Below are 15,593 nucleotides of genomic sequence, written 5' to 3'. Positions count from 1 at the left end.
AGTGTACTGTTACTAGGACTTGTAGAATGTTCAGGTTCGGTCTACAGTTGGATGTTGTAAGGAGCAGATGTTAGTTAATGGCTGAGGTCGCTTGGATTGTCCCTTAATAAATGTTTTCATCACTACTTTGGATTTCTTGCATTATTCTTCAACTTTACACTGGAGACGTGCAGAGAAAGCTTTTCACCAATGACCTTCACATCACTTTCATTTTACTGGGATCGGATTTTTTGCCAGTCTCATACTCAATGAGAAGATAAAGATTTGGTGGGAAAAAAATGGTCTTCGAACTCTACCTTGCTTATCTGAAGGAGTAACAGTTCCAGGTAAAGAAGAAACCTTAAAGCCAGCTATTAATGTTTATTTTATGTCTCTACTCTTGTGACCTTGTGCTGTCAGTGGCAACACTTTCTACTTCAAAAAACGCCTACAGCATAGAGGCCGCGTATGTAACTTGAGGAGGCCTCCCTGCAAGATGCAAGGAGGGCCCCCCTTCCTGACTTACTTTGGAGCTCTCAGGCCAGTGTACTGTCCGAGGGGGCCCCCTAATGCTCGGGCCACACCCTGGGGGCTGTGGGGGCCTTTGCTATGCCGCTGAAGCGCTGATGCTGTCTGTTCAACCTGTGTCACGATGCGACCAGCAGGTTCTCTACCTCGCAGTGTGTGCTACATCTAGAAGCTAGCCACATGAAGCTCTCCAACTTGCGTCCCATTATACATTGAGATGCACCGGATACTGGGGCATATTACCAACAACTAGCGATAATTATCACTATGTTGGCTTAGCGGCAATAATTTTATCGCCGTGTTGCGGCGATTTTTATCGCTTAGGAGCTTTGCTATTATCAAGGTTTATCTCCTAAGCGCTAAAAATCGGCTGAAATGCATGAATATCGCTGTAAAGTCAGCGATATTCATGCATTACCGAGCTAATGCTCTTAGCTATGTTATCCACCTCCCATTGGATAACATGGCTAAGAACTGCTCAGGGCAGGTATTAGCTTTTGGAGATATTCGCGCTTAGCGCGAATATCTCCAAAATTTGGTAATAGGAGATAGCGATGTTAGCGACTGTTTCCAGTCGCTAACATCTTGGCACGCCCAGTTTGCATGTCATTAGTGATAAATATCTCTGACATGCAAAGCGGGGCCCAAGATGGTCGCTATCTCCTACTAGCTGTCGCTAACTGGTGTTAGCGACAGCTAGGTAATAGGGAGATAATTCTATCTCTGCTTTCTTGGCTTTTAAAGCCAAAAAAGCGGAGATAAAACCCTTGATAATATGCCCCACTGTCTCTTCAGCCTGGCCCTGCCTCATCGCTACATGGAAGCATCAGAAGTTGAACATCGGCTCTGATGTCATCACGTTTCAAATATGAGTAGCTGCTTTTTTGGTTGGGTTAATACAGCAATTTCATCAAACATTGACATTTTTATTAAAAGAAAATACAAATTCAATTATTCACATCTTATTGAAACAAGTTTTGAAGAAACCACTTAGTTTTCTCGAAGTTCATCAGTTCCATATTTATTTAGAATACTTTTATTCCAGATTAATCGGTATCCCTGCACAGGTTGAGGTGTCTTCCCATGGTTATCAAACCGGATATTAGTGAGTTATTTTCCTACAATTATTCCATTTATTTTACACTTTAACATATAATTTTTGTGTTGCTTTATTTGTAATAATAATTGCTTTTATTCATTATCCACAATGCAAAATGAAACTGCACCACCGTTTGTTCTCTCTACTCCAGATGAACCTCTTTTACATTGGCCAAAATGGAAGGAACTCTTTAACCACTATGCAAGAGTGTGCAGCATGTCCCGCGGTGCTTAATGGAAAATGGCTCTTTTAATGCATTTTTTTAGGAACTGCCGGTCAGGAAGTATCTGAACATCTTCCTGATCTCTCTTCCGAAGATTCTACTGGTCTGAACAGGATTGAGATTTGCCTTAAAAATGGATTTATATTATCTTTCCAAGGTGTATACTGTATTGGAAACTTGACCACTTAGGTAAGAGAATGCAAAAATCTGGTGAATCTGTAAACCAATACATTACAGTCTTAAGAAAACCATCTTCCACATGTAACTTTAAGAAATCTTTTGAAGAATGTTTGTGTAAGCAATTTATGTTAGGAAGTATTTTAGAAAAGGCTAGGGAATGTATATGGAGAAAGGGTGACCTTCCTTTAAAGGAATTATTATAAGTGCAAAAACTTGTGAACGTTCTTTAGCACATGCTAAGTGTTTAAAAAGAACATTATTCAACATGACGGTGTGGATGCTGAAAAGTACATGCGGTAAAAACAAAAACATTGTTAACAAAGATCAATTAAAATCCAAAGGAAGTAAAATGAGATTGTTTCAGTTGTGGCAGAGTTTGGTCAGATGAAAAGAGAGATTGACTATATGATCAATGATGTGTGTTAAGCAGTAATCTTCCACATAAAAGAAAAAAATAACAAAGGGCCTTATGAAGACGTGTGAATAGAGGGCACTGCTGGCAAAATACTGTTGGATTCTTGAGCAAAAATAACATTAACTCCTAATAATTTAGTTGCGGCCCAATTAAAATGCATAGAAAAATTATTCAAACCTGACAGAAGGCCAAAGGCTTATGGTGCTGAGCCTATTACTTTGATGGGATATTTTTTGGGAAAACAGAGTTTGGTGGAAGGTTGGTTGCCGATAAAATGCATGAATCTATTAGAGTGGATTCCATTATTGGTTAGTTCAAAGCATTTTTTTCTTTAATTTAACTTCTGCTCATCACCAATTCAACTTGTATACTCAGTAACAGGAATTAACATCGTCTGATACCCTATATGGTACTTACAAATATGTGAAAATGCAGTTTGGGCCAATTTCAGCTTCCTTAGTTCTTCAGAAAGCGATGGAATTTGTTTTAAAAAGGAGTTGATGGTGTCACAATTTACTATGAAGATGCCTTGAAGCATGTAAGCACCTGGGAAGAACATGATTCAAGACTGAATGTAGTACTGAAGAAGTTGGAAACAAGTAGACTGACTCTAAAGTCTGAGAAGTGTAAATATAACGTTTCAGTAAGTGAGTATCTTGGTCTTAGAGTTACAGTGCAAGGTATAGTACATGAAAAGGAACATGTTAACTCTGTTAAAAATATGCCTAGCCCTGTGAATAAGGATGAACTGTTCAATTAATCAATCAGGGTTCTTATCGAGGTTGGATAATCACCCATTGGGCACTCAAGGCCCGGGGGGGATGGGGAGGGTCGGCTGTTCTGCAGTTCAGTTAAAAACCAACATCTTGAGGTCCTTCCTGAATTGAGGCATTGAAGATGATTGCCTGAGATGTAGAGGTAGAGAGTTCCATTTCTTTGCAGAGAGGTAGGAGAAGGATCTTTCCCCGGCCAAGGTCTTGCAAATTCGTGGGATAGTGGCAAGGGCCAGTTGGGTGGAGCATAGATGTCTGGTGGGTATGTAGAAGGAGGGCCCGTGGTTGAAGTATGCAAGTCCGGTGTTGTGAAGGGCTTTGTAGGGATACATGAGGAGTTTGAAGGTGATTCTTTTGTTGATCGGAAGCCAGTGAAGGTCTCTCAGGTGAAAGGAGATGTCACTATGGTGAGGGATGTCAAGGATAAGTCTGGCAGAGGCATTCCTTTGGAGGGTATGGGTGGTGCCGGCATAGAGTGCATTAAAATACTCGTGCTTGCTGCTGACGAGCACCTGGGTGACTGTTCTCCTGGACTTGGTGGGGATCCACTTGAAAATCTTCCAAGCAGGCAGAGCATGTGGAAGCAGGAGGATGGGACGGCGTTGATTTGGCAGTTCATTGAGAACGAGGAGTCAAGGATGATGCTGAGGTTGCATGTCTGATTGGTGGGTGTGGGGGGTTCCAAGCTCTGCAGACCACCAAGAGTCATAGCAGGCAGCGAGAACTGTTGAAATTCTTGGGAATGGGAGAATACTATCAAAAGTTTTTCTGAAAAAAAAGTAAAACCATGAGATTGCTGTTGAAGAAGGGCACTGAGGTGTTTTGGATAAAGATTTGTGAAGAGGAATTTAACAGTGTCAAGACCTGCCTGGACAAGGCATCCAACTTGAGTACTTGTGAGCCACTTGGTGACACTATTTTGATGATGGATTCCAGCTCAAAGAGTTTTGGCACTGTGCTCTTGCAAACAGTTGATAGATCAGAGAAAACCATTTGTTTATTTTGTGCGCTTTAAAATGGCAGAACTAAATTATTTTGTCGTAGAAAAAGAAGCTTTGGCGGTTTGTGGGCTGTGCAAAAGTTGAATGTCATTTTGTGGGGTGGTCATTTTGAAATTAAAACCAATCACAGGCCTCTGAAGGAAGCCTTCAATAAGAAAGGAATTGATTTCAATTCCAGTAAAATTTGCAGATGAATGGTAGCTCTCCACAAATTTGATTTGATTCTGTCATACGTTCTTGGGGCAAACAATTGTTGGCATATTGTTTCTCTACATTATGTGTAACACAGTCTTAAAATGGAGACTTGATCAATGATTTTTGGTGAGGAAACCATTGAAGAAGAGGTAACTGCTTTGGGATTTCAGGAAGAATCATTAAGGAAGAGAAATGGAAAATGGAACTAGGTAATAAACAAGTATTGAACAGTGTGATTCTATTAAATGTAAGGACGTATGTGGCGAGAATACCAACTGTTACTGGAATGTTAAGGAGGAACTATGTTTGAAAGATGGCTTGATGTTGAGAGAAAAAGATTACAGTGCCCCCAACAGTTTGAGCCAATGCTTGATTGACAGATCTTTTTTAAAGTCATCTGGGAATAGTCAAAACCAGAGAGAGTCAAAGAGGGTTATTGGTAGCCCGTGGTGGACTTTATGATCGAAGGAAGTGTAAGATTCGGCTATGAGAGTGTTAACATTCTGAAATGTAGAAGCCAAGCTATGGTATTCTGTGAACTCAAATCTGGACCATAGGTAGACATAGAAGTGGATTTTATTGTTCAGATCAGGATTTCAGCTTTGGATTATTATGTTTTATGTTGTATTGGTATGTATTCCTGTTGGTCTGAGATTGAGATAGTGAATTCCATAGAAACATGTTTCCTTGTTGAGCTTTTTAGTAGGAAATGTTTTACCTTCACGTCATTGATGTGGGCAACTCAATGTGTTGGTCGGATTCTCAAATGTGTAGTAGAAAGAGTTAACTTGTAGGAAAAGATCATTATATTTAGATTAATATGTCTGAATCATTTCTTTTTTTTGCTTTGTAACATTCCATTTGTCGATATGTCTTTATAATAAGAAAGATGATTGTAGAGGGGAAGAAAGTGTAATTAAACTTGAAGAGGGGAATATGTATGGTGTTTTAAGAATGCACTTTCACTAGAATTTGTTGAATGTTTGGGCTCAGTCTGAAGTTCGAGGTTGTAAAGAGCATATGTTAACTGGTTGCTGAGGTTAGTTAGATGTAATCTTAGTAAAGGTTTACATCAGTACTTTGGATACCCTGCATTATTCTTCAACTTTACATAGATATCTGCTTTTCTGCTAGATTTCTGAGAGTTATACCCCACTGATTGGAAATTGTCAGGATATCTAACATAAGAAAAAGTCTGAAAACATGAATGACCACAACAACTGTTCTTTGTTTTTAATTAGAACCTCTGAGCTCAAGTAATATTACATTTCTGCTATTCCATACACTAGAAAACTAGAAGGTTTCCAATTTAACCAACCCATCTTCCAAAGTGATTCATAAATGCTGTCTTACGTAATCCATGATGTCAGAATCATATGGCATGTTTTAAAATAAGTATATACATATTTGTACAAGATGTTTGGCACATTATAGACAAACGAAATCAAAGCTGTAGAGACTATTGTGACCTGCAATTGCAGGTCCTAAGTAACCTTTCTCAATCATTGAATTAGTCAAATATTTCAAACCCATACAAAAAATATAATTGCAATTTATGTTTCACTGTTTTGTTCACCTGTTCAACGAGTTGTCTTGGATGTATTCAATCAGTCCCCAAAAAGTATTTCAACAATCAAATCATGGAGTTGAATAGAAGGGCGAACAACATGTAATCCTGTTGGGCAAAGTATACAAATCCTGAGCATGAATTACATGAAAAAGTACAGTACATAAAGGCAACTTTGCAAATATGATCGTTGCTCCTTCGGTGAGAGTGCATCCAAAATATTTTCCATTTCCATATAGGAATCATCACTGCACCAGCTACAAAAAGCCCTGGAATAGAGCACCTAAAACCCTTTCCTAGGCTATACATTGAAAATGTGTTTTCCAATGTTTGTCTCGTTAACAATTGCTGCCATAGGTGTAGCAATGAAATAGCAAATAGCGTTAAAGCAAGACGTGAGCTATAGGAACAAGGCATGTTGTTTTTGCCTTTTTTAATTGATTGTTTCTCTCCAAACAGTTTAATTTGGAAAAATTCATGGGAAGGCAGGTAATCCTACTCATGTGACAGATTAATAGTCAAGTATTGAACCATGGAATCCATCCAATGTCTGAGGCTTCGGCAGTGCAATGAATATGTACCTATAATGACATGCACCTCGTGATTTGTTCATATTTCTTTACATGAAAGGTGGCAACCTTATCAAGCTAGCGCCGTGAATGTATGTGAAGTTAGATTTCAGATCTAATTTTAAGAGTGTAGGTTGCACTACAAAAAGTGATTATGATGTATGAAGATGCAAACCTTTGTGTGAGGTCATGAACTAACAGTCGTCAAGGAGTGGCCCACGTTATGCAGGATTTTCAAATACATCACAACGATATCCGCATGAGTGAAAGTGAATATTCAAAAATGAGTTTTCGAATGAAAATATACCTGCAAAATATAGTTGTTTATGTTGCTGCAGTTTTTACTTCTGTATGCGTGCAATTTCCTGTAAAATTGACCACCTTTATAAAGCTTTTGAATTACATTTCGAAAAACACATTTAATAACCGATTTACAGGTCTTTCTCGAAATATTTTAAATCATTACCTGTACTGAACTAAATTGTTGTATCCAAAATGCGCCTCGCCTTCAGATATGCTTGCTTTAATATTTTATGCTATTTAATAAATATTTATTTGTTTCAATGACAGTGCAGAAATATTATATAAAATGATCTATCACTGTTCCCAAAATGTTTTTCACTCACATTCCACAACATCTGCAGTTATACTCTGCACAGACTTACTTTCAGACTTACATGTAAATGCCTACCACCACACACAAGCAGTAAACAAAGGAGAAACAGTGGTTTCATCAGGAGTCCCATTTTCACACTTAGGAGCCGGTAAGATAAGCAGCTGGTTGTGGAATATACAGTGGGCACTCCCAGTCATAGTACCTGCACGTGCAATGATAACAAGTGCTGATGTTCCCTTGACTTAGCAGAACAAGTACTGAGACATTTTGCACAGCACCATCTGTTGCTCCTATCAGAAATTTACAGTAAAGACAAACGTGATTTTAGAATCTATGAGGCTGTAGATAAAACACACACGTCCTTCCCTTGCACAATTCCACCCACGTTCCTTGGTGCCTTGTTCATTCCGCTTTGTTGTATTGCTCTCTTATTTATACACTGCAGTGGCCAACCTGTAGAGCGTAAGAGTGTAAAATCCTTCTGAACACTTGATAAAGTTTTTCTCCATATGGTTCTTTTGTCTTCCATTTTACGAAGCATCCATCTTGTAGATAAGATACAGTTTAGTGCACAAACGATAACTCACATAGCCTTGTAGGAAAAAAAAGAACAGAGGCAAAGCAAAGTTTCTTCCATGGCTTGAACACTTTCACAAGGAGTTTCCCTTTACCCATCCACAGATCACACATGAATGGTTGCATCTGGAAGAGTTGAAAGAGCACAGACATTCTGAATGTAGTGTATACATCATGTGGAGAGTTAACTGATACTCCTTGTCACCTCCAATAGCCATTTACACAGTTTCATAAGTGATTGTTTTTTGAAAGGTAAGCAATGAGGGCCACGGCCACTCCCACGTAAATTCCAGTTCCAATGGTGATCGACAGCACAGCCAAGAAGAGTGCTCGTCTTGAGCTGGAGCTTGCATGGTGGAAGTCTCCCTTAGCTACAGCTTTGTTGGTCTATAAAAATAAACAAAAATCCAGGTTTAGTGATAAAATGTATGAATGTTGCAAGACTTTACAGTAATATATACTTTGCAAAATTTAGTAAGAAGGCACATATTTATTTATCGACTTTCATTGCATATAGTGAAAACATATAATCTTGTTAATTAAGTTTTCCCAAAGGTTAGTCTTCTATAAATTAACTCCATGGACCTTTCAGCATAAAACATCATAGCTCTAATGGAATAGCACTTGTTACAAAAGCATGCGTTTACAAAGCATGCTATGACAACGCAAGTCGTTACAACGATGCGTTGTTACATCGCATTCCATTACAATGCAAGTTGTTACAACGACTTGCTGTAGGGGAGGTGCTGGAGCTTGAAATAGTATAATTTACTATTCCAACTCCAGTGTCTGCAACAGTAGGTAAGGTGTTGGATTGATAATCCAACAAATCCAATACCTTGTGCCCCCTACAGCAAGTCGTTAAAACAACTTGCATTGTAATGGCATGTGATGTACATGATGCGTTGTAAACGTTGTGTACCCTCTAATGTGTGCCTTTAATCACACCAAGGAAGATTGTAGTTTAAATTGCCTATCCTTTAATTCAAGGTAATCTCCATTTCATCATGTCTCAATTAGAGTGACCGTGCAAACAGTTATTCTCACTGAACAAAAAGTAAATACACACAGGACACAGTTAAGGGCATAATTTATTTCAGAACTGAAATAATGATATATAATTTTTTTTCTGCTATCTTCAGAATAGACGTTTTCACACTCACCTGCCACCTATTGAGCCGAGCTATCTATTAAGAGAATCCTTTTTATGATGTTTTTGCAGTGGGACTAAAGGGGCGGCATTGGTGTATTTTTTAACAAATTTGTATAAGCAATAGGCCACACGAGCATTATTTTGATCAACTGGTGACAAAGTGGTCCAACATCTGGCTCTTGATGTCTCTTCGGAAACCATCAGGCTCTGTGATCGGTTGGCTCAGAGGTCACTCAATGTACCTTGCCATTCAAAGTTCTCTATTGTATATATTACACCCCTTACAGCTTATTTAAAGTTCAGTTGAAGGGAGACCTCTAATTGCTTCCGGTGCAAGGTCTTAGATGCCGACACTAATTATGCCTTTGCTACTTACCCCGCCCTACCATTTTTTTTTACAATAATTTTTAATAAAGTGAACAATTAGTTGCATGTGGATGTTAGCTGGGATCAGGAGCTAATTACATTGGACCACTCTCATAGGATACCTCCCCGTTAGGTAGGTATTTAATTTTTACACCATTATAGTTGCAAGGCTGGGTATTGCCAGAGTTTGGTTTCAAATCGAACCATCTGCCCCAAAGGCTGTTGGCAGGAATTCATGTTTACCTGTGGATAGATGGTCACTGTCATTCAGAACCATCCAAATGTAGGTGCACTACCTATCCCCAGGGACTGTACCTTTAATGCTAATAGTGGGCCTGCAACAATGATTGTGCCACCCACTTAAGTAGCCCTTGTAAACAAGCCTCAGACCTCCTACTGTAGAGCCTGTGTGTACAGTTTACACTACCATGTGGACAAGGCATTTAAAACCCCTTGGCAAGCCTTAATCTCCCCTTTTGCTACATGTGAGTCATCTCTAAGGTAAGCACTAAGTAGCCCATACCGCAGGATGCTTTGTAAGTAAAAGGCAGGACATATACTTTTAAGCTATACATGTCCTGGTAGTGACAAACAATACTTTTTCTCGACTGTTAGGGCTACACCTTACATAGGTTAACTTGGGGATTCCTTGGGACATCTAATAAATGTAATTTTCAATTGGAAGGAAGTAGAGCTGTCTTGTTTAGTACCTAAGGAACTGTAATGATAAATGCTCTTTAATGGTAAAGTCAAATTCATCATTACAATTTAAAAAATGCCACTTTTGGAAAGATTGTATTTTTCTGCTCTTAACCATGTGTGCTTGCTGCCTGCCTCCAATACAGACCTGGGGTGAGTGACAGCTAGACCTTGTGCATTTTCTCTAGACAGCCACACAAAACGGGTGCTTAGGTGTGACTGATAGGCCATCCACATCCTGATGGGCCATCCTGTGCAGGATGGGAGGGAGGAGCCGCGCACAATGTCACACTTCCAGGTTGTGTCCTGTTCCCACACAAAGGACTACATAACCCCCTGTAGGGAGTTTGGAGCCATGGCAGGAAGGGAAGGCCTCTGTGCACTTCAAAGCCACTCGAAGTTTCCCTCACTTCAAAGGCACCACTGTGTATAAGAACTCAACTTCCGAAACTAATAATTCAGTACACTTCTGGACCTGTGGATACTCTGCCAGGAAAAAGGAGGGCTGTGCTGCGGAAGAACTGCCAATATTCTGGACTGCTACTCTGGAAGAACTGTTTTTCTGATGCACTCCTCGCCTAGTTGGGAAGGACTGGACCTGCACCACTCACTTGCACCCAAAGTGACTCCAAAGGATTGCTAGATTGCCTCCTGTTCTGTAGTCTCAGGAACATCAAAGATTTCCAGCCACCCTGCTAAAGCACCTGGACTCTGTTCTGTGAGTCTTGCCCTGGCAATTGGTGCACTCCAGTCTTGGGCTCTTGGAAGTGGGTAGCAAGTGTTGCACCAGCAGAAATCCAAGACATGACGCCATTGCGCTGCCTGGAACTGGTGCATCTACCTCGACGACGATGCATCACTGTGAGGATTAAGAGCATCGCACTACAGACTGAGCAGCACATTGCCTCCATTCCTGATGCAGCCTTAACTTTGTGTGGCTCATAGCCGATGCATCACCTTCCTCTTGTGGTTCAACGGCAATGCATGGCCCCTTTGCTTCTTGTATCCTGGCTTCGTAGATGATGCAACTAAGGTACCGTGCCACGGGTCAAACATGGATCCTGTAGCTGGCCTTCACCCTATCGTGGTTGGTGTGAACATTTGACTTAGTCCGGGTCTAGCATGACCAGATAGTCCTGGTTGATGCTTTATGCTTTTAAGCATTTCAGTTTATTCCTTAAAAATGCATAACTCTGGTTTCACTTATTGGATTTTTTGTTGTTTTGGTCTTGTTTTATTCATTAAATTAAGCCCTATTTTTCTAACCAGGTGTGGTATCTTTTTGTGTGGTGTTTTCACTGTCTTATTTTTTGAAGGTTTGCACAAACACTTTACACATTGCCTCTCAAGTTAAGCCTGACTGCTCTGTGACAAGTTTGCAGAAGGCGAGCACAGGTTGATTTAGGGAGGTGTATCTGAATTACGCAGAAGTCCAATTTCTAACAACATTACATACATTTCACTCCACAGTTCCTTGCTCATCAGGCTAGCCAGGTCTAACTTGGTTTTAAAGTGGTTATTTCTGGTTAACTCACCACATTTTAATTGGATGTCTTTGTTGCATATTAATGAGAAGCCACTTACCCAACAGAATGTGATTAACATGATCTCAATTTAGAGGTGAACAATGTTAATATTGTGTAAAAATATATTGGAAAAATGTCATCATAAAAATATTGTGCTTTAAGTGCTTAATATTGTCTTTTTGAATATAGTTGTATAAGGTTGATTTTTTGATTAATGTGTAATGATTTATGATTTTGGGTGTTATAAGATAATGTCTTTAGTAATGTTTTAAAGTTTTGGTAATATTTTTTAAGTTTACTTTTTGAGGTTTTTTTTTATTGAAAATTCATTGGTACAAAACAAATACAGCTTAATAAGGAAAGATCCATTATCTCATAATAATTTTCAACAAGCATTACACTATCACAGATAAAGCCAGACATTCAATAAATAAATAGATAGGTATTTACATATAAGAACAAATTTACATATAAGAGACTCATCATCAGTTAATTAAATAGCACTGCTCCTCCCTCCAGTTTTTAAAGGGGTCCCATATCTTATTTCCAAAATCACGCATTTTCTTACTCTTATAAAGATGTAGAGTAGATTCGATGTTATGAATACCAAGAAGCCTGGTCAGCCACATTTTGGAAGGTTGGGGCATTTTGATCCTTCCATGCGGCTGAGAGTAGGATACGTAAAACGGCAACAGCTAGAAAGATAAAAGCCTCTGTTTCTTTATTCAGAAGGGCCGTTTTGCTATCGCTCCCAAAGATCATTATTGTCGGGGATAGGCAGATCTTTAAGCCTAGCAGCCCCTCTAAAAATTTCTCTATCTCAGTTTTAATCAACCCAAGCTGCTCGCAATAAAACAACATATGTAATAGGTCTCCTGGACCTTTCTGGCACCTAGGGCAGTTACTGTCGATCCTCATGCCCCAATCATGTAGCTTAGATGGTGTGTAATACAGGTTAAAAAGTGTTTTAAAATGCTGAACCTTCAAATTTGAGGATCGAAGTACCTGCTTATCCAAACTCAGGGCCTTATCAAGGTCAGTATCCGGATCTTGAAGTCTAACTGCCCAGGCAGCCTCATGTTTCTCAAGATCATCAGGGGATTTTTCAATAAGGGCTTGATATATACTACAAATCCTATCTCCTCCTCTTAGCAGATACCACAGCACAGGGCAATATGACTCAGGCAAGGTATCAGAAATAACCGATTTAAGTGTTTGTCAAACTTGGAGGTACTTAAAGATTTGGTCATTGGGGAGACCATACTTCTCTTGCAACCAATTGAAGCTGGCAGTACTTCCATTCGATAGCAAAAATATCACGTCGCCGACAGTCCGAATACCCAGCTGCTCCCAGCATTTCCAAGCCCCATCCACACTCAAATTTGGTGTATGCCCTGAGTCACCAATTTGGAGGAACGGATTGTGGCAACCGAAGCAGAAGCCGCGGCAGCAACCTCCAAGGTAGATTCCCAGTGCGCTCAGGTTGTCGACATCCAGTGGAAACTGGAAGATATGGAGAACCGGTTGAGGCGCAATAACCTCCGAGTCTTAGGAATTCCGGAAGGGGCAGAGGGCTCAGATATTAGGCTCTTCATGATTAACCTGTTCAAAAAAGCATTCCCGGAACTATCTGAGTGGAACTGGGCTGCGGAAATGCAGAGAATTCATCGTACTCCATTTAGAGCTCGCCGGGGAGCTGGAAGCGACGATAAACCTAGGGCAGTCTTGATATTTTTTGGTAACTTTGTTCGCCGGCAGATTATATCGGAAAAGGCTCGCCCCGATGCTAAAAGATCTAGCGAGGGGATTTCTTTCTTCATGAGACCAGACTTCTGTCACGCGACAGTGGAGAGGCGGTGGAGACTCCGCCAGCTGATTAAGCCCTTTCAGGACAAGCACACTCAGGCCTATTTAGTAAATCCAGCGCAGCTCAAGATACTGAAAGATGGGAAGACTATATACTTTTCGTCCGAAGTTAAGGCAAAGGAGTTTCTGGACTCTTTGTGACTCAATAAGTCTGACTGGTGGAGTATTAAGTCCGCCAAGGTGCCTAAAAATGTAGACTACTTTTGGTGTGTGGTGTACTATTTATCTGAACTGATTGGTTCAATAGCGGGATTCTATTTCGTTTCTTGGGGGGGACGCGTTGAGGGGAGGTAAGACACAGTAAGATACGGTTTATATGATTGTTGTGGTTTAAGAAATAGCTGCGCCTATGTTCCACGCTGCTGCACACAACCATCATTAGCTCAGGCCAAGGTCTGAGTGTTTCCAGTGGGAGGGGGGATAAGAAGGGTGGGAGGAGGGAGGGTTCCTCAGGGGGGGCACTGGCGGGAAGGGTAAGGGGGGGTAAAAAAGCAGAAAAAAATGAGAATTTGTGGTACAATTTTTTTTACAGTTTTGGTGCTTTTGGGAAATGGTAAACTTCTTTTGGAAAAGTTTTTTTTATGATTATGATGTTCAGCTGAAAGTAAGGCTTTTTTCTAGCAATAAGCATGGCAAATCTTAATGTATATTCAATAAATATAGGGGGTTAAACGATTGGAGGAAGAGATCAAAATTGGCACAGTTCGTTAAGACCGAGTCTGTAGATATCTTGTGCCTTCAGGAAACCCATCTACCTTAGGCGAAGAGGCAGCTGCTGAGGGTCGGAGGGTTCAATATTTTAGCATGTTCCACCCAAACGTCAACAGTAAGGGGGGTAGTGATTTTGGGGAAACCTTTCCTGGGGGAGGCAAAACGGGCTAAATCTGACGCACTTGGTAGATGGGCTCTGGTGGAATTGGAGTGTGGTCTTACTATCTGTGGTATATATGGCTCAAATCAGGACGACCCAGAGGTTTTTGAAATTCTGGAAGAGGAACTGTCATCATGGCCGATTCCCATACTGGTTTGTGGTGATTTTAATATCTCCACGGATCTCTCTGCGGGAAGTTCATATGCTGGCAGGAAACCGAGGGTATTCATGGCTCTCCGATCTATGATGTTGTCGCACGGTTTAATAGATGTCTGGGGGGCAAAGGAGCCTAGAGATCCAGGCTATACATACTTTTCTTGTCCCCACCAGAGGTATAGCAAATTGGATTATTTTTTAATATCATCTACAGAGATTAGTAAGATCAGTATTAGGAAACTTCCCAAGGTCCTCTCGGATCATAACCCGTTGGCAATTATATACAAAGACATGGGGCTAGTTAGGAATTGTAGGGCCTGGACATTCAACCAAAAACTTCTGGCTGATGTACAGTTTGTTGAACATATGCAAAAATGGAACCCGCGAATTCTTTGATGCCAATCGTTACAGCGCATCAAGGAATTGTGTATGGGATTCATTTAAAGCAGTATTAAGGGGGGAGGTTATCAGTTACTCTGCTCAGGCCAGGAAAGAAGAACAAGCCACCAGGGTCAAGCTTTTGGGAGATCTAGGTAAGGCAGAAGAACAACACTGCCAAGACATAACCCAAGGAAGGGAAGGTAGAGAGAGCCAAACCAACATCTTCCTAATTAAAGCAGAATTACAAAAACATTTTGCAGAAAAGGCGGCAGCGGAATATTGGATATATAAGGGGAGGGTGTATGAAACTGGGGAACAGGCTGGTAAGGAATTAGCGTTAAGGATCAGGCAAGATTACACCAAAAATATAATAACAAGCATTCGCGAGAATGGATGCGATGTGGTGGAACCCCAGGGCATCCTCTCAGTCTTTGCGAATTTCTATGAAACCCTGTATAAGGAGGAAATGGGTGGGACATGCCCAATTGGCAGGTATCCGGATAAGGGGCCTAAACTGGGATCAGCAGAGAGAGAAAAATTGGAGCTAGATATAACGGCGGATGAGATCCGCGAGGCACTATCTGACCTGGCTGCTGGTAAGGCTGCTGGGCCAGATGGCATCCCCCTCGAGATGTATAAATGCCTCTCGGTAGAGCTGGGTCCAATACTTGTGGATCTATTTAATGGCATTATAGGCACAGGTAAGATTCCGGAAACATGGAAAGATGAGGAGAAGTGTGGCTCAGGGGTTAGAGGCGGCAGAATCGGAAGCTGAGATCGGTCCTGGACCAGGGTTCAATTCCCCGCCTCGGTGGGTCTTGGGCTCAAAAATTCCACGGACTCGATAATTCTCG

General features: G+C 40.7%; 1 protein-coding gene across 1 annotated transcript in view; it reads right to left on the bottom strand.

Annotated features, from left to right (window-relative positions):
- Nucleotides 1-1,513: 1,513 nt before the first annotated feature.
- The window catches only part of SYNDIG1 (synapse differentiation inducing 1), a 778,298-nt gene continuing 764,218 nt past the window's right edge, over nt 1,514-15,593 (bottom strand). The window contains exon 4 of the mRNA XM_078649065.1: nt 1,514-8,108. Coding sequence (XP_078505191.1) covers nt 7,950-8,108 — 159 coding nt within the window. The 3' untranslated portion in view covers nt 1,514-7,949. The remainder of the gene's footprint in view (nt 8,109-15,593) is intronic.

The sequence above is a fragment of the Lissotriton helveticus genome, chromosome 6, assembly GCF_964261635.1.
Source record: "Lissotriton helveticus chromosome 6, aLisHel1.1, whole genome shotgun sequence".
NCBI classification, from domain to species: domain Eukaryota; kingdom Metazoa; phylum Chordata; class Amphibia; order Caudata; family Salamandridae; genus Lissotriton; species Lissotriton helveticus.
The sequence above is the reverse complement of the archived record's forward strand: the minus strand, read 5'-3'. Positions and strand labels throughout refer to the sequence as shown.